The sequence below is a fragment of the Echinops telfairi genome, unplaced genomic scaffold, assembly GCF_000313985.2.
Source record: "Echinops telfairi isolate 266 unplaced genomic scaffold, ASM31398v2 ScPeMD7_60;HRSCAF=208, whole genome shotgun sequence".
Classification (NCBI taxonomy): domain Eukaryota; kingdom Metazoa; phylum Chordata; class Mammalia; order Afrosoricida; family Tenrecidae; genus Echinops; species Echinops telfairi.
The window spans coordinates 39255880-39279268 of NW_022103958.1; the positions used below are offsets into that span (position 1 = coordinate 39255880).

The 23389-nt window shown below is 49.9% G+C and overlaps 1 protein-coding gene across 4 annotated transcripts in view; it reads right to left on the reverse strand.

Moving 5' to 3' along the window:
* TEAD1 (TEA domain transcription factor 1) overlaps window positions 1-23389 on the reverse strand; it is a 219926-nt gene that overhangs the window by 57768 nt on the left and 138769 nt on the right. For 2 of the 4 annotated variants that reach the window (XM_045290951.1, XM_004711548.2), the window contains 5 exons: window positions 11325-11336; window positions 10361-10495; window positions 9254-9300; window positions 8439-8500; window positions 7296-7420 (listed from right to left, as the gene is read on the reverse strand). In XM_045290951.1, coding sequence (XP_045146886.1) covers window positions 7296-7420; window positions 8439-8500; window positions 9254-9300; window positions 10361-10495; window positions 11325-11336 — 381 coding nt within the window. The remainder of the gene's footprint in view (window positions 1-7295; window positions 7421-8438; window positions 8501-9253; window positions 9301-10360; window positions 10496-11324; window positions 11337-23389) is intronic. The other 2 variants (XM_045290952.1, XM_045290950.1) reach the window with 1 other exon arrangement.

The window sequence follows — 23389 nt, forward strand, 5'->3', positions numbered from 1 at the left end:
TTAGTCTTTCCTTCGTTCCCTATGGATGACAGCCCTGGGCCTGAAACAGCCCTGGGCCGCTGGCTCCCCAGATGGAAAGGGACAGTATCGCCTTTTGGTCACTGTCTCAAGAATGCACACAGACGACCTGGATCAGAACCCTATGTCCAATATCAGTTAGCTGTCTGATACTGGGGCAAGCTGCCTCATAGGGAGTAAACACAGAAACACACAATGCTGGCGTGAAAGAAGAGTCCATGACCACTAGTACTGCCATTATTACTCCTAGTCCCACTACAAATACCAGGACTAGTCCCACCACCACTCAGAGTGGCACGTTTCTAGAGAAGTCTTCAGCAATGGGGACTTACAGAGAAACTCCAGAAATGTGCACAGTGCATCAAAGAATTCCCAGGAATGCTGGGGATGTGGACGGAGCCCTACTACCCTGGGGGGAAATGAGGCTCTCATCTCATCACTGCTGCCGCCTAGGTGTGCAAGCCTTGTCTCCTCTTGGAGGCAGGACAGCCATGCTAGGGTTCGCGCTGGCCACAGCTGACTGCTGCACCTGATGCGCGCTGAGACGGCGGCATTGCCCAGGTGCCTCTGTGGAAGGGAGCACCACCTAGCCTGCTGTCACGCTGGTGAGATGAGACACTGCTGCTCAGAAACGGGCCTGCATTCGGCTCATCAGTGTATTTATTTTTCTTAGGCAGCACTGCCTATAAAGTTCTCTTCTACTGAAAGCATCTTACGACCGTGTGATTTCAATGATTCTGATTCATCTCGGGTGCCCGTGCTGCTACACAAGAGACCAGTGGCTTGACCATCCCACCCCTCTGTAGGAGAAAGATGTGGCGGTCTCCTTCTGCAGACTGCAGCTCCACCCAGTACGACAGGGTCCCAAAGAATCAAAACTGACTCCCCAGAGTGGGTAATGGAAGCCAATGTAATCCAGGAGAGGAAAACGAGGGCGGGCGTCGGTGTGCAGACAAGTATTTGGAGAATTTATATGCGCAGTGTTTGTTGAGAGGCCTTTAATTATTTGTCACTTTAGTGGCTCACTTGTCAAATTAGCATGCTTAATGCTTGATGTTAAATCTTAGCACAGTGGATTCAAACTCATTAATATGTCATCGGTGCAACTGCTTTTCTATGACTTCACTTGTCTTCCAGTTGAAGGCTGAGGGGTCACAAAAATCTGAACGCCAAAGAAATCACCCCAATGCTGCTTCTTCCCATTCACTTCAGTCCTGCAGGGCCAGCACACCCTTATGCTAACAAAACTGTGTTCCCACCACCAAGCACAGATTATGTCATTTGAAAGGCAGGTCCTTGAGACATTGCCAGGATGCTTTAAATAATTTTGTGAAATGTCCACATCACTTAAGTCAGTCACCTCCTTCACAAAGGTTCCAGCCCTCATCTTTGGGCACAAGAACTACCCTTCATGCCCCCGCCCTTCCACCGAAATCAAACACAAACTAGTCACAATCTGCCTTGAGCACACAATTTAACTGCAAAAAAACCACTCCTAACAGGGGCGCATTAGGAACAGGATCCCCCACTGAGAATGACGTTAGTCCCCTTCAAATCCACACAGTGCTACGCACAGCACTGGTGGACGTCTGATGTGAAACACCGATGAAACGATCAGATTTGAATTAATGCGGCATTCAATGCCATACGCAACGTGTCAGAAAGTTGTAGTCTTCTTAGAAATAACACTTTTTAAACTAAAGAGCACGTTAACTTTCAGTTGTGAAGGGCCAATGCTCTGTGTGAGGGGCGCCATCACCCGACATCCTGGAGTCCAAGGTCCATGAGATCACAAAGTTGTCTGTTATTCACTGAGGAATCCCTGACTGAAACTGTGCGAGACCTGGGGCAGGTACTCCAAAACTATTTACTGCATGAATACCAATTTCTTGTAGACCCCAACTCATACCTCTAAGACAGCCAAGGGTGCTGACCCACAGTAGGTCTTCCATTTATCTCAGGGACTTAGAAATCATTTGTTGAGGTCTATGCAACCTTAAGGTCCCAAAGAATGGGCTGTGCTGTGGCTATGAGCTCAACTGCTGTTCAGAGCCCATCAACTGCTCTGAGGGAGAACGATGCAACAGGCTGCTTCGGGAAGAGTCCAGCTTTTTCCAGAAACCCCACAGGGTCCAACCAAGACTTGAAGGAACCCACTGGCAGTGAGTGATAGGACCTCTAGCTGTCTATTAACCAGGCCTTTCCGTTCAGCAGTCAAGGGATTGAAAGCTCACATCCAGGTACAACACATCCTCCTCTGCACCCTTCGCTTGGTGGGCCCTGGCTTTACAGAAATAGTAACCCATGTTCATTCATGGCTTCTTAACTCCAGGGCCATCACCTTTGGGCTGTTCCCCTTTCCCGTCCTTACTCTTTGCTTGCAGGTCACTTCCCCCCCAACCCTGTGGTACGGCTCACAGACTCAGCCGGGTTCCTTTCCCCACATGCACCACACCTGAGACCCCTCCTGTGTGTGGCGGTTTCTTCTTGGCCTCCCTCACCAGATGTGATGCTCCACAGGGACAGCGACAAGGCCTGTACACTGTAGGCACTCAACAGACTGGACTGAATAGCTTTATTGGTCATTTCAGCCCCACCCCCCGGGTCCCTTTGAGGCTAAGGCCAACAAATACTAAGAATTATAAGAGGTAACTGGGTACTCAGAGCCCTTACCAAGACTGACTAGAGAACACAGGAGCACTGAGAGGGAAGGGTCACCACAGTCTTCTAGCGGCAGAAAAACGTCCTTCTTCCTAGCACTTTTGCTGCCCAGTGCCTTAGAGTTCTGAACCGAAGAAAGTGCTCATGAGCAAAGGTAGAGACTGGCTCACAGTGGATGCAATATCCAAGAGTTTTGGAATTGGGGACTGGTGTGTCGTAGCAGTGAAGGGTATACACACAGAAGCCAAGTTCTTTGGTGATGAGCAGGGACCACCTACCACATAGCACACCTGTGCTCATGCTGGTGCTGGCCAGGGCAAGACTGTATGGGGGAAGTCAGCAATGGACCTTGGTAAGTGGAGACACTGAGAGGTACGTGAAGAAAAAAGAGGAGCCCTGGTGGCACAGTGGTTACACGTCAGGCTGTGATCCCCAAGGTCAGCAGTTTGAGACCACCAGCCTCTCTGAGGGAGAGTGATGGGGCTTTTTACTCCTGTAAAGCGTTACAGTCTTGGAAACTCACAGAGGAAGTCTATTCTCTCCCACAATGTCACCCTGTGTTGGCTTCGACTCAATGGCAGTGAGGTTAGTTTACTTTTTTATGGCAAATGCTGGAACATGGAGTTTGGTAACAGGAATAACAAGCAAAGACAACGTGTGAATGGTTACATAAATACAGGGGGGGGTGTCTATGGGAGTACATGCATACGGATAAGAACTGGAAACACAGGGAATCCAGGACAGATAAACCCCTCAGGACCAATAATGAGAGCAGCGATACCAGGAGGGTAAGAAAATGCTTTGAGAATGATGATGGCAACAAATGTACAAATGTGCCTCACACAATGGATGGATGTATGGATTATGATAAGAGTTGTATGAGCCCCCAATAAAATGATTAAAAAACAAAAAGGAAGACATGCATGAATATGCATGGGTGTATCTGTGGACATCTATCTGCTTGTGTACATGTGTGGACGTGGTAACAGAATGGCATATGCAATGAAGCACAGAGAGGTGTGGTTGTGGATACTTCCTAGGCCTCTCCTCACCCTCACAGGATTGATTGATTGGGTTTGAAGACTCAGGACCATAGTCTCCTGGACGACTAGGTCAGCTAGCATAACTTAGTTCCCAAACACAGGGCGAATCTGCTGCCAGGGCCTGTCCAAGTGTAAAAGCCAAAGGAGTCATCGAAAGACTAAGATGCATCTGAGCCAAGCCAGGGTATTTTCAATCATCCCCATGCACATGAAAGCTAGACACTGACTCAAGTATCAGTAAAAGGTATTAAGATAACGTGGACTGACAGAAGAATGAACAACTCTGTCTTGGAAGAAGTACAGCTTCAGAAAGCTCCTTAAAAGCAAGGTGATGGGCCTTTGCTTCATTTGTTTGCATGTCACCAGGAGGAACCAGTCCCTGGGGAAGAAAATCATGCTTGGTCATACAGCAGGTCAGAGAAAAAGAAGACGACCATCAAGAAGATGGGCTGAAAGCTATGAAGAATCGCAAGGGTGGCAGTGGATAACGTTTTGTTTGGTTGTTCATATGGACCAGAATCGACTTGATGGTCCTTAATAACAATCACTGAAATTCATAAAGATAAAGCTCTCAATCCTAGTCTGGTGAGGAGCATCTGAGGTCTTCAAAGTGTGAGGGTGGCCATCTGTGACATAATCATTGCTCTCTTCTTGTCTACAGCACAGGAGAGGAAAGGGCTTAAGACTCAAGGAAGCAATTAATCCACAGGACCAGCCATCCACAAACACCACAGTCTCAGCTACCCTGAGACCAGAAGAACTAGATGGTGCCCAAAAACCCCTACTAACACTTCTGACCAAGGACACAATTGAAGGTCCTGTTTAGAATGAGAGAAAATTAAGGTGCAAAATTCAAGTTCCTAAAGAAGGCTGGATTCTGAAACGACTAAGAGACTAGAGGAAGCCCCCAAACCATTGACCTAAGATACACCTTAACTTAGAATTGAAGCCACTCCCAGGAGTCACCTTTTAGCCAAATAACAGATTGGCCTATGAGATATAAGGTAACTCCTGTGAGGGCTGTGAGCTGATAAACAATCAGGTCTATGAGCCCAAACAGCCAACATCTGCCCAAAAGCAGGGATGAGATGGTGATGAGGGGCAGGGCCACAGGAGGGAGGCGAGCAGGGCAGTTGGGGTGGAAAGGAGAGAGGGTTGACACATTGTATGGACTGTGACCAGTGCTGTGGAGCAATATGTCTACCTATGGCTGAATGAGGAAATAAGCTGCCAACTCCCACCTCTAGTACAGTAAGATATCTGAAAACATCCGTATGGGAATATTCGATTTGGGCTCCTCATACTTCTGCTAAGAAACCTAAAGCATTTAGAGTGCATGGATCTCAGCCGACTCATCTCTACAATAGGGAACACCTAGACCTTACCTCAGGGGGCTTTCTGCAGACAAGGAGCAAAGAATTCAACGGCACAGAGCTCTCTCAACAATGATGTTGTATGAGCTATGGATCACACTTGAAAAACTATCTATACATGATCAAATGGACAACAGCAACTCAAAAGATGTGACAGTAGCCCTAAGGAGCTATGAGTTGAAGGTCAACAAGGGAGTGGAGTTGGGAGTGGAATGTAATCACTGCTATTGCATTATATACCTCAATGAATTGGTGTATGTTCTCAACAGCACCATATCTATATTCTTAGTATTGTGTATAGAATGCTGAGCATCATCTGGGCCAAGTCTCAGCCTTCAGCTGAAGAACCACCTCCACTTCCCAGGACAGTCTCTTCCAGAAGAGGAAGCAGCGGCTCATCACAGAGCCATCTGCTTCCATGCCCCCGATGGACAGGGACTGGAGAAGCCCATCCCGTCAGCTGCATATGCACCTTGAGAAGAATGGCCACTTCTTCCTTGGCTCCAAGAGCCTCACATTCCTCACACACTGGCCCAATGGCCTCATTTTCAGCGCTGAATGTGGCGCGCGCCCTATTTTCCCACCGGCTCCCAGACTTCTCTCCGGGTTCCTGGACCAGGGACACCAGGTTGGCAGCATCTTCACAGTGAGGCGGCCCCGCGGAGCCCCTCTACTGAGGGTCTCTCCCCTCACACTGTCAGAGGCTTTCCACTAAGCTAGAGCACACGTGCTCACGTGCCCCCCCTTGTTTCCAGAGCCCACGGGGCCCAGCCCACTCCTGGCCCTTCTCCTGATGGCAGGGCGAAAGCAAGGTGGCAGACACACAGAGGACACGGGCTCTGTGGACGTTGGTGCGCCGCAGGGTCAGGCGGTGGGGTGACAGAGCCTGTATAACGGCATCAGTGGGATCCCAAAGGCAAGCTCCCGATTCCTCCCGATCTGCCGGGAGCGCACCCACACGCAGATCAGTGTTCACACTCCTGGCCCAGGAGTAGGTGTGAAGGACGGGGTACCGGGGAGATGGCACATGCATGGAAAATGAGGGGCCCGGCTGGAAGACAATGGAATGACAAGGAGTGGATATGTGGGGGCTTGGGCTGGGGAAGGAGGAAAAGGACAAATCCATTCCAGATGTCACAGTGGCTGGTATTTATGATATTATAACACACTGCATTCTGTGTAACATTGTCACTGCACATTTAAAACAAACACCTCCTTAAGAAGATAAAGTTTTGATCTTGAGAAAGCATAGATTGACAGTCCAGATTGACCTGGATTGACAGTCTAGGCTGATGGTCAGAGCATTTTGGAGTGCTACAGACCCCAGTGTGAATCTCAAATCCATCAATACTCTGTGTGACTCTGGGGAAATTACCTAACCTGTCTGTTTCCTCATTAACCAGATAGTACCAACTCTCATATCATTTTTGAGAATAGAACAGGATCATCAGTTAAACAGCTTGCACAGCATCAGGCTCAGTAAATGCTACTTTGTTTTAACACTTTACTCCATGCAGAGATCTTCCCCTTTAGCTCCAGTATTCCTGCCAATCTGGGGTCTTGAGCAGCAGTAAAGTGTCAGTTCTAAAAATATCTACATGTTGGAAGGAGCTCTGGTGGCATAGTGGTTACAGGTTGGGCTGCGTTCGGTATGTTCGGCTGTTCGAAACCACCAGCAGCTCTGCAAGAGAAAGACTGGGCTTTCTACTCCCATAAGCAGTTACTATCTCAGAAACCCACAGGGGTTCCTACATGTCTGCAGTGACTCGATGGTAGTGTGCTGTTGTTGTTGTTGTTTGTATGGGTCAATAAACTAAAACCAAACTCACTACCATCAGGTCTATTTCAGACTCACAGTGACCCCACAGGACAGAGTAGAACTGCCCCTGTGGATTTCCAAGCCAGGAAAGTTTCATGGGAGTAGAAAGCCTCCTCTTTCTCCCTCTGAGCTGCTGGTGGTTTCAAAATACTGATCTTGTGGTTAGCACCAGGGCTCCTGATTTGTGCTAGGGGACCCCTTTTTCCTTGTTTGAGAGGCTGCCTGGCTCTACCCCTCCCAGGTCCGTCTTTGCACAGGGTGCCTGTGTGGCAGGTGAGAGATCAGGGGAAGGAGAGAAGACGGCTGGAGAAGTCAGCCCTGGGCACGAGACGCAGTTCAAGGGTCACACTCACCGAGACACAGTTCAAGGGTCACACTCACCGAGTCCGGGTCTCGCTGCTGCTCCAGGAAGGCTGAGAACTCCACCAGGCGAAGCTTGGTTGTGCCGATGGAGCGGCCCTGCCAGGCAGGGACCAAGGGTGCTGGGGCGGATGCAGGCTCAAACCCTGAAAGACCAATCCGGACTTTAATCTCGGCTACTCTCCCCTGCCCTCGGGCTAATAGTCGGGCAAGATGCTTCACAAAACTGGGGACTTAGGAGGAAAGGCCACTCACTAGCTAGGTGTGGAACTAAGTCTTCAACTGGTGGAATTCTGACTCCAGGCAGTGAACAGCCTCGGGAGCAGACCCCAGGAGCCAACTCCAGCTAAGGCCAGGACTGTGGCAGGGCCTGATCACAAACCGAAGTAACTGCCTGGGCAGGACAGCAGGAACAAGAGGACCCCTGGCTCTGAAACAAGTCCCTCAGGGTGGTACAGGCTGAAGCAAATGCTTCCAGAGGTTTCTTAGGAGAGCCCAACATGCTGGGCATTCCTCGTCTGTCATTTCCTTTCTCGTGACGGTGGGATATGCTATCCAAATGCACTGTGGGAGAGGAACAGAGGACAACGTGGAACTGAGCTTTCTGTTGGAGGACTCCCTATGTTTGTTCTACTGAGCCCCTCTGTGGACACAGGTCAGCATGGGAGGGGAGAGCATGTGGTGGGGAGGAAGACAGGGAGAGAGACAGAGGCAGAGGTGGGCTGGCCAGGGTCCTGCCTCCTGGTTTCAGCTTCCACGGCAGCTCTCCTTTAAAAGGCCAAGCACCAGAAATCAAACTATAATAGTCTTAGAACCTGCCCTTAAAGACTTGGGGTCAGACTTAGGCAATCCACCTTCACTTAGGATGAGGAAGCACCCACGGCAGCTTCCTTGTCCAAGAACTGTCATGTGTCTTTAGTGAAAGCGACCAGGCTTCCAGTTCTTTTGAAAGCCCGTCTGAAGAGCTCTCAGGAGTTGACCAGTGAATCAGGACATGGCAGGGACTCCCTGTGAGCTTCTTGTGCTCCTCCATGCTCACCCGGGCCCGGGAGCCAAGAGGGGGGCACCATGGGTCTTCAAGTAACAAGAGTACATTTGCCCCCTCTGGAGGCAAGGCGAGGGAGGGGCCCTTCCCCAAGAAGGGCCCCCAGCAGCATAACTCACCTGGAATGGGGGCCGGGACTGCTGGCTGGATGGGGTAGGCCTGCTGCACAAAGGGCTTGACGCTGGGAAGGAGGAGGACAAGGTCAGAAGCCAGTATGGCAGAGCTGGCTCCTATCAGGTCTGCCCGGGGCCTCCACAGCTACCCTAGGTTTCTAAATGGCACTGGCCTCTGCCTGCTGGTGGTCAGCAGTCCCTGGCAAAGCTCTCTTCAAGAGCCAGGACCCGGCGTGATTCGAGGAATCCAACCTCACGCAACTGCTCTGTGTGGGGATGTCTGCCTTTGGCCCTCTTGGCTCATCCTGGCAGAGGAGTAAGTAAGGTCAGCAGTCGCCATTTTCAACAAGGTTGGGGACATGCTTCAGGCAAATAGCTAGAGATCCTTTCTACAGATGGCAAGATTTCCTCTCTGCTCTTATTCCCCCAACGGCCATTGCTTCCAATTTGCTGAGCTTTTGCCTCCCTTGTACCCGAATCACCATAGGATTTCCGATTAGCTGGTCTCACCACAGGGGAAAGCAGGAGCTGACTTCCTGTTTCAGCTGGAGGATGCTAGAAACTCTCTCTCTCTCTGTAAGCTTGAAGGTGGAGTGAGCTGCTTACAGGGCTCCTGGCTCTGTGGGGTCTTCCTTGCTATCAGTCTCTTAGGAAGACCCCCTAAGAGGGGTCTCAAAAAAAGACAGCTCTGCAGATAACCAGGGCTAGGGGACTGGGTGAGCTCAGGTGAAACCTCCCTTCTCCTCCAAGCCAGAGGCAGTGTGGCTCCCAAGACTCTCCACCAGTTAGGCTTGCCAGCGACAGCCCCTTCTTGGACTTACTCTTGCGAGGATCCCGGCTGCCCTGTTTGTATCATTCCCGGCCAGAACTGGAAGGCAAAGTGCAAGAGGTTTCAGGTGCTGGGTTCTTGGCAAAGACCAGCTCAGAACTTCTAAGCATTGCCGCCCCTGCACCACGCCAGCAGATCCCCACTGCCCAACAGGCTGCCTGGTCTACCTTCTCCACCCATTAGACCTACATTCTGGGCCTGGCAATATAAGGCTCCCCTCAGCTTCTCTTTCTTGAAAGCCTCCAGGGCAGGGCCCAGGCATCCTTGGAGCACCTAGCGGAGATCTGGGCATCTGACCACATCACCACCCATCCCTCTCTCCCTCCCTCCCTAGGAAGCATCTCACAGGATGGAAGGCCCGTGGGGTAAAGGCAATGAGCTCAGCGAGGCAATGCAACCGTGTCTTTCACTGTGTGGCCTGGAGGCCTCGGGGGCTGCCAATCACCCAGCCAGAGGGCTAGCAAGGTGCGAGGGAGCAGTTGGGGCTGTGGGGCCGACAGGGCCTGAGTTTGATTCTGACTTTACCATCCTTGCAGCTCAACCCTCAGAAAGACGTACAGACAGCAGCTACAACAGCGGTCTACGCGGTAGAAGTGACTGGAGGAGGGTCCGGCTGGGGCAGGGTTTTGCTTCCATTGTATACAGAATCTCTATGGGTTGGAATCACTGTGAGTTGTTAGCGAGTCATCTCTGTTTCCTGGTCTGTAACGGACGTGGCGGTGCGAGGAAGAGGTATTTACTGTTATTCTGAGGAGCAGTGCCAGTAACAAACACGAACCTCTGGCTGGTGACCCACGATTACTCTGTCCCCCGGTAACTTCCTGAGGATACAGCGATCCAGGGAGGAGCAGAGGAGGGAGGGCCTGACCCAGACACACTGGAGGTGAGTCTTCACACTGTGTCTTCAGGGACTAAAGACTCCCCAGCTGCTGCTTCCTCCTCCTTGTGCCCCTCTCCTCTCTCTTCCCCTCATTCTGCCCCCCTCCTGGCATCACACAGTCTTCTCGCTCCGCATGATTCAGATCATGTTTGCAGGAGGTGCTGTGGGAAGGTTTACTGCTAGCCCCGCCCCCCAGCACAGCCCCAGCACGTCACTTACCCCCGGCGCCCCCGGGAAGGTGGGACGTGGAATCCCCGGCAGCCCCAGCTTGTTGTGGATGGCCGTGGCCGACACTATCTGTGCTGAGGACATGGCTGCCATGTGCTGCAGGGCCTTGTCCTTTGCAGTCTGATCCTTGAATGTGACAGCGACACACTGACTTAATACAGGAGGCATGACTACCGAGGACGTGCAACAGCACAGCCACGAGCACACAGACTAAAATATGGAGCCACATAAATAAAAAAAATAAAAAAAGGCCAAAACCAGCAAACATGCACTGATGAACGCATACAGCCGGAAGGCGAGGGCACAATCGGACGCTGCGGTGCTGCACCTGCAGTGGGGATGCCCGGCGGCAAGGTCTTTAAAACCATATCGTAACCGCGCTACCTGCAAAACGGGGAGCCTCTGGGAAGGAGCTACGTCTGTGTCTACTTTCAACTTCCAGAGGGAGATTTCGCCCTTGATTAGACCTGACGCACTTCGGGGGGAAATCAGGGGACCAGGTTTAAGTAGAGAGGGAAGAGGGGCGGGGAAAGAGATGGGGTGTGCACTAGGGTCAGTCCAGCCACAGAGCACTGGTAAACCCTATGAGGGGGTGCTGTCACATGGCCACAGTTCCAGGAGCTGCTGGGGTCACTTGAGGTCTGGAAGCCCTGCAAGGGGATGGTGGCTCAGAAGCAGCGGGTGGACTGCTGGACAGACGGACGGATGGGGCAGGAGGGCGGGCCAAGCGCATGCTGGCGGGCGCATGCTCAGTCTCCCCGCCGGGGGGTCTGCAGCTACACAGGCTCTTTCTAAAGCCATGGGCAGCGTAGAAGGTTCTACAGGCAAGAGTCTGACTCCCCTTTTCCTACATGGGACTGTTCTATAAAAGCCAAGGCTGGTCACACAATGCTAGCCAAAACGTCTGCCAAGCACAGCTAAAATACAGAATACTCTGTTTGGTGAAAATACTTACCATGCTGGTCACCTGGATACAATAATAAACAGTTTGTTAAAATGATTGTGTGCAGAGGCAGGGTTATTTTTCTTCCTCAGTTCAAGAGTACTTAGGTATACAAACACAATGCTTGGCTTCAGTAAAATAGCATGGTTCTTTCCCCCCCTTCCCCGCCCCCACGTGACAGGTGAGCAGGAGACCCGGAAAGAGTGGCCCAGAAGGGCAAGCGTCAAGAAAGGGCACCCAGTTAATTAATGATCAACACACTACCCCTGACCCTTTTGAATGGGTGCTATGGCTTCCCCACGTGCAGAGGGGAGATGATTCTATACCACCACCCTCCCCCGCACCCCACTACCTGCCCTGTGTGAGGTAGGCAGGCTCTGCTGGTCTGGGCAGGGGTTCGTGCCTGGCAGGTATGGAAAGGCTCCTGGGCTGATATAAGCGGGTCTCTGCCATCAGCCCAGCCTGGAAGCCGTCTTTTAACCAACCAGGAGTAAAATGGGGGTACCCAAACATGCCACCCTCCATCCCTGCTGCCACCGGGGAGTTTCAAGATGATTGAGGGCCATGGGAAGGTTCAGGCTTATGTAGGGAGGCGACTTTCAGGGTTCACAGAGTCAACCAGAGGTGATGAGTAAGCACACAGAGACACACCCAGGGCAAGATGGAATGAAGAAGTTAAAAAGAAACATCAAAGCCTACACCACCCAGCTATGAGGATGGGGACACCACTCTGGCCAGGGAGTACACGTGAACTTTCAGAAAGCCTGTGTTCGTCTGCCCGTGGAAAAAAGCTTCACAAACAAATGCGTGTTTACTGACGTTCCATAGAGTCCTCTGGCCTCCCTCCGAAAAGCACAGTGAGCGCCTCGTGACAAGCTCTGCAGGGACACACTGCATCATCATGAGCATCTGTGGCGGACAGGTGTGCCGCGCTGAGTGGACATTTAGAGGGTCCCTGAAAGGAGGGCACGGTCCCAGGAGGTTCCCCGGGTGATGGTCTTCTGTCTGTTAGCTCCTCCCCAGACAGCACTCCCGGAGTTGTGGCTCCCTTTGCTTCTGTATCGACTGCTCTAACCTAGAGCTAGCTTCCTCTGTCCCGTTTCTCTTTGGTTCTGAAGACATCTCAGGCTTTGAGGAGCTCAGAAAAACTCACATCTTGAGGTAGGTGATGGAAGTTTGGGGGGAGGGGATGTCAACATGTCCTTACGTTGAACTGAGTCCCAGGCATGTAGCCCACATAGTGTTAACTGGCCTGTGGTTGAACCAACACCGGCCAGTCCATCTCCTCAGAGGGCAATCCGTGTGTAATCCACAAAGCCTGGCTCCATTCACTCTTGGGCAAAGAGAGCATACCCCGGTGCATTAATATGAACTCATTGGTTTCTCTGTGGAGCCATCACTACAGCCCCCAAGCATGAAACCCCCCAAAAGGTGAGATTAGAAATGCTCTGGAGACGATTTCTCAAACTGGAGAAATGGCATGGGCCGGGCCAGGGGAGCCTTTCTCCTGTGGAAGCTGCCCTATAACTCCTCTAGGGCCCAGGCTGGGGAGCTTGGAAAATGGTGGCTGGGCCTTCTTGCTGGCTTCGCCGACTGGCTTCAGAGAGCACTACCACAGGAGACTGGTGGGCTCTGCCCCTGCAGAGGCCTCACCACTGAGCCGGGGCTCTGAGCTCAGGAAATACTGCTGACGGGGAAGGCCTGAGTCCCCCGGGCCAATACAGAGTGTATTTCTGTACATGGGTGAGGCGCTTCCTGGATCCAAACACCGGTGGTCCAATGCCACGTCTCTGCTTGCATCTCCGTCACCCACTCCATCCCGGGAGCGTGGCCCTCTGGAGGCTTACTGAAAATGCCCTCAATGTTTACGCCTGCCCAACTGCCTGTTTAACTATTAGTCAGCTGAGGCGAGGGAGAAGAGTAGCCATCTTGGCTTTTGATGTCACATAGCCTCAGAACTGGGATCCTTTTTCTGGTGTTCAATATGGCTTGGTTTCTCTTGTGACCCAGCATTCTACCAAGTACTTCAAGGACAACCAAAGCTCAAAAGTGGGAGGAGCAAAAACCATCTCTTCCATGTCATCCGTTTGCTGTGTGACAGTAAAAGGTCTCGGTGCTGGGCAGTCAGAGGAGCCAGGTCCAGCCTGCCCTGTCACTAACTAACGAGCTGCATTAACCTTGGGCAAATCCACACACACACACACACACACACACACACACACACACACACAAATTCTTTACCTACAAAAGAAAGTGGTTCCCTTTGTGGTCTAAAGCCAAGAGTACATTATGTGTAGCTAGTCAGAAGCAAAAAATACAAAAACATCTTAATAGATACAGCCTAGCTGCTGCCCTGCCCCCACATTCCCACCCCCCTACCTCCCCAAAAGAAAAGAAACCATAACACACACTAATGAGGAGAGAGCAAGATGTTAAAATTTGGGCAGCACTCAGCTAGCTGCCCATCCTAATAGAGAGAAAGCCAAGTGTGGAGAGGAAATTTTATCTCAAGTAGAAGTTCTGTCTGCACTTGACCTACCTATTTGAGAATAGGCAATTTTCTGCAAATGGACTAAGAAATATCTAGACCAGTGATTTCCTACCTTTTGTCCTGGCGACATTCTGACGACTCATTTAATTTCCTAACACCACCTCCTCCCCACCCCTTTATATATGATCTACATTTGCCATTTTTAAAAAGGGTAAGGGATATTTTGGTTTGAAATCTGAAGTAACCTTGGAGATAATAAAGCACCACCGGGGACAGATCTTGAAATCAGAACTGCAAGCTCGGCTGTAGATCCACTTATCTTGAAATGGGAGGACAGGAGGAGGCCGAGCTAAGAGATTTCAATGGCAGGGTCTCTAAATTGTCATTTCCAGCCCACGGATACACGCCTGGCTTTGCAGGGAAAGAATTATAACTCTAAATGTCAGGCCTGAGCAAATCGCTGCCCTGTGTCACTCTGCTCCCTATCCTTGGCCATCTGAACATTCCTGTCCATCCTCTGCTGCTCACCCCGGGACTGCAGGGGGGACCTCCTCTATCAGAATCACTGAAGCCCATGTAAACACCGATGTGGCCACACCTGTATGCCATTTAAGACGTGTCCCCAACACTTGTGAGGTGGGTGAAATGGACGAAGGATGAGCACATTAAACTTCTACCTTGAGAGTGTTGAGATCAATTTTATGCTTTACACTCTATGGGGAGGGTTATTGTTGTGTGCTGGTTCTGATTCACACAGACCCTACATGACAGAGCAGAACTGCCCCCATAGGGTTGCCAAAGCTATGAATCTTTCCGGAACCAGTAGTACATCTCCCTTATGCAGGGTGGCTATGGGTTTGAAAGGCCACTATTCCTGTTAGTAGACAGGTGTTTGACCACGGTGCCACCAGCTACAGGAAATACTCTAACGAGATATGCACAACAAAAATGTGTCCCAGACAGAAGCTGGGACCAGTTTGCACCAACTCTCATATTACTGACTCTCTCTCTCCATCCTTATGAAAGGAGGTGGGTGCTGAGAACAAATGGCGCCCCTGACTTGAAAGTAAAGATGATGAAGCACTCGAGCCCGGGGTGCACGTCTCATTACCCCACTTTCTTCAATATCCAATTGCTGGCGCGCCACTACTGTCAGTAGCTTCACTGAGCTAGCCACACACGGTGCAAGCCAGCTGTGTCACGCATAAGCTCCTCAACCTGAAGCCTTTCAAACTGTTATTGTTACTAGTAAACAGGCTTTCATATTTCATGAAGCAGAGCGGGCTGCTGCTACAACTCCCTGTTCCACTGACTGCCTCCTTTTTGTGGCTGAAAAGTACACACTGTTTGGAAAATGTCTACATGTAATATACATGACAGGAAGGCAGCAGTATTACAAATGCACAAGGCTCCAGGGCTTTTGTGAATCAGCTTCTGGATGTTTGGGGAGTCTTGCTCCTTTCTCTCTCAGCTCTCCCACCTTCTGATTATTCTGGAAAATCAATTACCTCATAATTTAGACATTCACCACACACACACACACACACACACACACACACACACACACACACACATTTTAAACATAATATAAAAAGGTAACATGCTTACATATACAGCATAATACAGCTGCCATATATAGAATTTTTATGACTGGCATACTAAATCAATTTATTCCAAACAGCTTATTCAGAGCCATCATTTCAGATCTAATATAAAAGACTCCCAACTAATTTATTCATATGAAAGGCTACAAATGTGCACCGGGAAAAATATGTAAAGTCAAAAGAAGAAGAAGAAAAAAGGGGGGGGGGGAAATGACCAAGGATTCAAAACCTCCTGATAGCTATTAAATGCCTTCCTTCAAATCTACTTTCCCCCGCAATATAAAAATATAAGTGCAGGCAAGGAAAGACAGTAATTTGCTTGCAAAATCACTTTTTCAGAAAAAGACACAAAACACAAAATAGTTTCCCAAGAAGTCATTTTTCAGATGTTGTTTCTAATCTTGCACTATGCAGCTTCACATGCCCTTTGCAATGATTAGCTGTAGCCCCTGAGAAGATAAACATCGCAAAACTATAGGAAGGCTTTAGAGAAAGGCTGGAGGGCCCTTGAATTTTTCTAGCCATGATCTCTAATTTACTTATTATTAGAGAAGGCAGGAGTAAACACAAAAGGGGCCATTTCAGTCTGGCAACAGCTAATGTCGAGGCGAGAAGGCACATTCATACTTCGCCTGACTTGCTGTCTAATGAGTAGTAATTAATTCATCCTATTGTATCTCCAAATGCCAAAGGCTCCATTCACATCAAAGGGGGGGAGAAAAACTCAAGGCTTTTACCATTGTTCATTTTTAAAGGTACTGAGCTATATTTAGTATTTTATAATTGTCAACAGCTTTTTCTTCCATTCTGGTGTGGGCCTTAGCATCATAAAGGGCTGTTTGCAGCTGAGAATCCATGTGACATCTTGGTGTGCAGGATCAACTCCCTACCAGGGATTCAGTTCAGCGCTGCCTGGCTGTCGATTAGGTCTGAGTTATCTGGGAGAAGGCACTCTTCTGCTCGTCAGTCCTGTTTCTCTGGAAGGTGACAGCAGGAAGCAGGTGGGACATCCGGGAGAGGCCAGAGGAACCCTAGTGGGCAGCTGATCAAGCTTAGCCACCGACTGAAGACTGGTTCCTGTCACTCACCTGCTGTGTCCTTGAAGCACACTGACAAAATTAAAATTGGGCTCTAGAAGCCCTGGGGGTGTGGTGGTTCGGTGCTGGGTCCGCGGTCTGAAACCATCAGACACTCCTTGGGAGAAAGACTGGGCTTTCTACTCCCATGAAGTTACAGTCTCAGAAACCTGCAGAAGCAGCTCTACTCTGTCCTATAGGGCCGAATCAACTCAATGGCAGGGAGTGAGAGAGGGAACTAAGGAATCTTGATTTTTCCGTGGGTTAGGCACTGGGCTGCTAATCCCAAGGTCGGTGGCTCAAAACTCCTTGGGAGAGAGATGAGGCAGCTTGCTCCTATAAAGATGCACTGTGTCTCAAACCCTCAATGCAGAGTCACTGTGTCTGAACCAACTGGCTGGCTGGCTGGCTGTGGGTGGGTGGGTGGGTGGAGCGAGAGACAGCACACTCAAGGCAGGGGGGTGAGCACTCCTCCTGACTGGCACCTTTGGGAGAGGCAGCAAGACATCATTACACCATGAAAAGAGCTTAGGTTCGCTGCCAGACAGCTGTGGGAGCCAATGCAGATGTGTGGCTCTGGGCCAGTCACTTAAGACAGTCAGGCTGCTGCTACCTCATTTGTCTTATCAGAGGAACGAAACCAGCTTCTTGGCTGCTCTGGGAATCACATCAAGTACTCTGCAAGCACCTTGCCTGCAGCCTTGCCCTTGTTGACCCTGATACTCAGGCTCACTGAGCTCAGCAGTGGGAATATTTAAAAGCTCTGGTCCTCACGATGATCTTCAAGGTCAATGGGCCTCTTGGGCATTGTCTATTGGAGGCTGATGAGCATGGGGTGTGCTCTGTGTAACATCGAGGCAGGCTGTTTCTGCTGGCCTTCCACACCATACCGCCGGGGCTCCGTTCAGAACAAGGCTGATGTGGGTCAATGTTCTGCCTCCCAATTGAAGTTCGGCGTGGCCATGCCGCGAAGACATCTTCTAATACCATCACACTCAGGCAAGAGGAAACCATGGTCTCCAATCTAAGCTCTCGTTCTGTTAAATTAACCACAAGGCAATGAGCCTATCTTGAGGAGAGTGGATGCCTGCCAGGAATGCCAAAGAACTCCCCAAAGATTGGGACATGCCAGCAAAGGCCATGCATCATTTCCCAAGTCCAGTGGCAAGGCCAAGTGCCTTAGTGCCGACAGGGAGACAAAGACACTTGTTGTATCCGGTGTGCTTTGCCTTGGGCACTAAGAGTTAGCTGTGGAAGGGGTGAGTGGGTGGGGGAGCCACAGGGATGAGGGCCACTTCCAGGGGAACGTGTGTCTGTCTTCCCTGAGGGCTGGTCTGCACTTGGGTGGAAGCCACTGCAACACAAACAGGAGTCAGCAGCCTGGGCTTTCACAGCGGCCCCAGCAAGGTTCTGAAACTTCTCAAGAGAACTAATTCAACAATTTGAACTTTGGGGCTCGCTGCTTATTGGAAGGAATGGCCTGTTCAGAAATCACATCACAAAGGCCACCAGGGCGAAAATGAAGAAAATGGGCCCGGGGGCGCCCATGTGCCTCGTAAATTAGTCACCAGTGACTGATCGCAGTCAGAAAGGCTCAGACCTTGTTCTGCTCTGCTGAGATGATGCAGGGTCAGCATTACGGGCTCTTCTGCAGCGCGTGTCTAGAGCTCGGCGTTGTGTGTCCCACCGAAGTGTGTCTACTTCATGCTGTGGCCAAGGGCAGAGCCGAGACTTCCTTTCTCTCCAGGACTGTCCAGAGTTATGCCCTCTCAAAACACACTCCAAGATGTGAACCGGAAACAGCCTACTCCAACTTCACATGGGGAGGTGCTGGTCCACAGCGAAGGTGGCCTGAGCTGGCTGTAGTTCTTGAAAGCGCCTGGTGCCAGCAAATGCAGGACCAATGTTCTCTCTTCCCTGATCTCTGTAAGGGTGCTTTGAATAGGGAGCACCTAGCACCTCCTTTGGACATGCTGTCAGTAGAGACCAGACCCTGGAGAAGGACACCATACTTGGTAACATGGAGGGGCAGTGAAGAGGAAGGCCCTTGATGAGATGGACCGACACCGTGGCTGCAACAATGGGCTCAAACATAAGAGCAATTGTGAGGAGGGCGCAGGACCTGGCAGTGTTTCATTCTGCTGTACACAAGGTTGCTATCAAGTCAGACCCAACTCTAGGGCACCTAATAGCCATGGACAAAGGAGGCCTGTGGGCAGGGCCTGGCCAGCCTCGCCAATGAACATTTGCAGAGGCTTGGCAGGAACCATGAGTGGGACCTCTGAGTAGGAACAAAGAGGGATGCAGCATTCACAGAGAATCTTGCTGTGTGCCTTCTTGATAATAACCCTCCAGAGCGGAAATAATCCAAAATCGAGACTAATGCATAACGTTGTGGGCCAGCTCTGAGAATAACCCACCAGGTCTTCTCAGGCATGCATGCAACAATCCGAAATGTTGGATGGACAAGGCAAAAGCCCGTACATGCTTCTGGTTTAAGGGGCACTGGTGGTGATCTCTGAGGCTGAGCACTAGGAATTCTCCCATGCATGCTCCCACAGCTACACAACAGAGGCCCTTCCTTATTCCTCTAGCCCTAGGATGAATTCACCTTCCATTTTATAATGAAAACCCAGACCCAGCTACCTAAAAACATACCTTCCATCTGAAGAATGGCTAAGCCAAAGGATTTTGGGGGGTGGGAGGGAGGGGGAGAGACACATGACCTAGGGCACTCTTACCACTGAGAAACACTCTCTCTTATATCTAAGATAAGCTCTCTTCTAGTCCATCAATGATCACTCTTAGCAAAAGCATAAACTGAAAGTGTGTTTAATTCCCAAAGTTCTGGAGCTCTGGTCACAAGTGTGTTTTAGTCCCCTTTCCCTGTAACCAACTCTTCAGTCAACTGCACTCTTCAGGCCCCTCCCCCACCCCTCAGCTCTGGGGCCTCATGTTCCTCCTCCCCTTCTGTCTCTCCCTGGCTACTTCCGCTTACACTTCTTAATAGTTCCCGGCTCCCGGCATATTCCCCTTCTAGTCTTTAGTCAATATCCATGTGGTCACCCCAAAGAGTTAGTCAAGTTTGCCTTGGCTCAGGCTGCTGTAAATTGTGTGTGTGTGGGGGGGCAGGGGAGTGTTAGCAGTTTGTTGCTATAACACAAAAGAATACAACTGGTAGACAGACAATGAATAAAACTCTAGATTAATTTTAGGACAGTGGCAAAAAGAGGGCAGAGAGCTAGGGGTGCATTTTTGTGTTCTCTGTGAAAATAAATGGCCAGAGAGAGACAGAAGTACTGAAGGAAAGAGACAGATTGATATTGGTTAGAGAAAATAAACTGTATAAGTACAACGGTTTAGCATTTCTTTCATTTAAAATATGAAAGGAACTGTGTCACAGTAAAAATGAACATCTATGGATGGTAGAAACATAAAAAATGTTATTCTCTGTACTTTTTCCTTGCTGGGTTGAAAACAGGGCAACATCGAAAATTTCACTTATAAATTTAGATGCACATGCCTTTAAGAGACCCCAGTCTTTAATAAGTTAAGCTTCAACTGCTGTTATTGAAAATCATTTGGCGTATACTTTCCAGCTTTATTAAGGACAAAAACGTTCAAAAATAATTTACTCTTTAAAAACACTAAGAGCAGATAGGCGGAGAAGGTGCCTGGCTTGGGAAGGCAGCCAAAGATGGCAGGAAGGGCTGACTACTGCCCTCTGTGAGTGTGGTTATTCCCCCCCCACGAACCTCACTGCTATCTCTGAATTACTGACTCCCTCTTAATGACCCTCCGAAAAACGACTGGCGAGAGCGCCTCAGATGGTAAACTCCAACGTCCACAGAAGTCTGCAGGGCCTCTCCAGCAGCCTCACTGCCCACCCCAAGCCTGTAACGGCAAGCGGCCCTTACAGCCTCCCTTTCCCCCAGGCAGAGAAAGTTTCTGCCTTCTTCTGAGCTCAGTTCTAATGGCCTCCTTTCCTTGAAGCTTTCTCAAGTCCCCCACACTTGGAATTAGTCACTGCTTTTGCTGCACCCACACTGTCCTGCTTAACTTCTACTGAGCTCCCCTACCTGGGGATGGCCCTCAAGGAAGCCCCATGTTTTCTCCACGGATGAAGCTGAAAACAGTAGATGTGTCTGGTGTTTCTCCAGAACACATTCACGTTCGGGGGAGATCTAGGCCCTAAGCAAACACTTGGAAAGCACTGTGGATTCTGTGTCCTTGGCAGCAGCACCATAGAGCTGGCCTTTGGAATTTATTCCAAGAGACTTCCAAGAGAGTGGCTTTCTTTAGTGAGATGACTCAACTACAAATATGAACGTAAGAATGGCTACTCTCTTCCAATGGTTTCTTTGAGCCTGTTGCCTTCGGGGGAACTTGGTGTATGTTAAAGCAAGCTCCAGAGCTCAGAGAATACAACTTTAAAAATGGGACACATGGGCTGTTCTGGAATGCGTGGCTAGGAGGGACAGCCTGACAGCTAGGCATCTCCTCTGCCTGCTGTGTAAAGCCGTGTGGCTTGTCAAACCTTATTTAGCGGAACAGTCAAAGGTTTGAGATGTCTGAGAGAAGCTGTGCTTCAATTAGAACAGCATTCACTCACTTCTATGAGGGAGTATGGGGGGAACCTTCAAAAAGGTTCATTGGGCAATGGACTAGAAAGATCATGGAATTTTCCATGCTGTATTGAAAGTTTCAAGTATGAGTTTGAAATGAAACATGAGTTTTGTTATTTAAGAAAGGTTGGGAGACCACACTCCTCTCCGCAAGGGAAGAACAGCTTCTAGGCGAGAGAGGCCTCACATGGAAGCCACACCTGGCAAGGACCCCAGGTGTGGGCAGAGCACCTTTTCAAGCTCCCTGGGAGGAAAAGGTAAACGTTAAGTTTGGCCTCAGTCACAACAGGAGAACCAAAGGCCTTTGTTTGCTCCAGAAAACAGAATTCTTTTGACTTCGGAGTCTGGGTGGAGGTGGCGACCAGCCTGGCTGAGGGAGGGCTTGCCACAGCAGATCCTGATAGGAAACTTTCCTACATCTTCTCAGGCACAGCTCAGCATCTCTTGAGAGCTTAGTAACTTCCTCCCATCTCCACAGCCTGGTACCCGTGCTTGCCATGTTGGGATGGCTTCCCACGACTCTAGTGCGTTTATCACAGTAGAGGATACGGAAGGCCCCAGAAGACTGTGCCTATCTTCTCACCCCATCCCAAAGTTGGGGAGGATGCTTGCTCCTGCCCCTCACAAATGTGCAAGAAGACTCCAGAGCTGAACAATAGCATAGATGAGATCCACCTCCTCCATCGAGACCTTGTCAGTTTAAGAGTCTGAACCCACTTCCAAGCAATGGCTGGTTAGGGAGGCTAAGGGCCACGCCTTTAGGATAGAATGCCCGTGGGAGAAGTGGAGGCAGTAGCATCTTTAGGAAGCAAGGGCCAGCCAAGTCTTTCTCCTGACGCCCACAGCATGATGCCATGACAGCTCTGTGCAGTAAGGTCGCATCGCCCCCTGAGTTACTGATGACCGTCAAAGCACCAACTCCTAAGGGCAGGCCTGTATTCTGACCTCCATGTTTACAGGTCCACGTTAAACATTCCTCTTTGTTCTAAACCAAAGGGCTGCAGCTCCAGCAAACATGAGGGGTGACAGGTTACACACGCTACGCAATGGCATGAAGCCTTCTCCCATCTCCACTAGATAAAATTCTGCCTGAAAGAGAAGTGGTTTTAGGATTCAGAAGGGTCTGAGTTCAAATCGGGGCTTTGTCACTTACTAAGGTTTGAGACTTTTGTCAAATTAACTTACACCCTTTGAGCCTGTTTCCTTGCGTGGCTCCTCAGAGTCAGAATTGTGGAACTCACTACTTCACATGGACATGGACGTGGTTGAACATTATGGTAACTCCTCTCTTCCAGTTTTTAAACTCAGAAGTACGTTTCTATGCAGAGGGTCCCTAGAATCCCTTCTGTGCTTTACGTTGGCACTAACAGCTAACCCTTATGCATAACAGAAAGCTCTATTTCACGGTCCCGTATACACTGCGGGTTCTGTGAGTAGAAGATTGGGTGTTAACTGCCTACCATGATGAGCTCCTTGCCTGGGACACTCCATTGTTAAGTGATGCAAAACAAAAAAACAACAACAAAAAACACACACAAAGGAGTCCATTTTCCCAAAGAATCATGTGGCAGGGAGGAAGGAAAGGAGCCACAGAAGACGGAGGTGGTTCTTGGAGCTTAAATGCTGAGCCAGTTGCTACACCACTGCCTCTTCTCCCACCTCCTCCGCTGCCTGCCCCAAAGGAGAGTGGGCCAGGCCTGAGAGCGGGGCCAATAATCCTTTTTTTTTTTAAAGAACAAAACAAATATAGCTGTGTGTCTCTGTGTAGGCATATGTAAAAAGCAAAGTTAGAGTAGCAAACATATTCCTCTTGAGGAAGAATCACCAAGCAAAAGGGTTTTACTGTTCGGGCTTTCAGCTGAGGACTCTGTGCCCCGTAAGTCGACAAGAACCATGCCAACAGTGCAAAGAGTGCAATTCATAATATCTCGACTGGAAACACACAATTAATGTCTGTAAACTTCTTTGTACATCATTAACCCGTTAGCTCAGAAAGACCAGAAACAGAGTCAGAACTTCAGCAAACACTGGGGTAGTTACATCCACATAGAGGGGACTGCACCTTGGGTTAAAAAGCGGGATTCTATTTAGTTATCTTAGTCTTCCAACTGCTCAGCCAGTGCAGCTAAAAGCCAGCCACCATCAGCCACATGTGCGAGCGAGCCAGCCCACTGCAGAGGGAACCACGCCAACTGCTCCCGCCTAGCCTAGCATAGGCCCTAGTCCGGCTCCACTGCCAGCCTGGTTTGCATAAAAAAAAGAAAGAAAAGAAAAAGTCTGA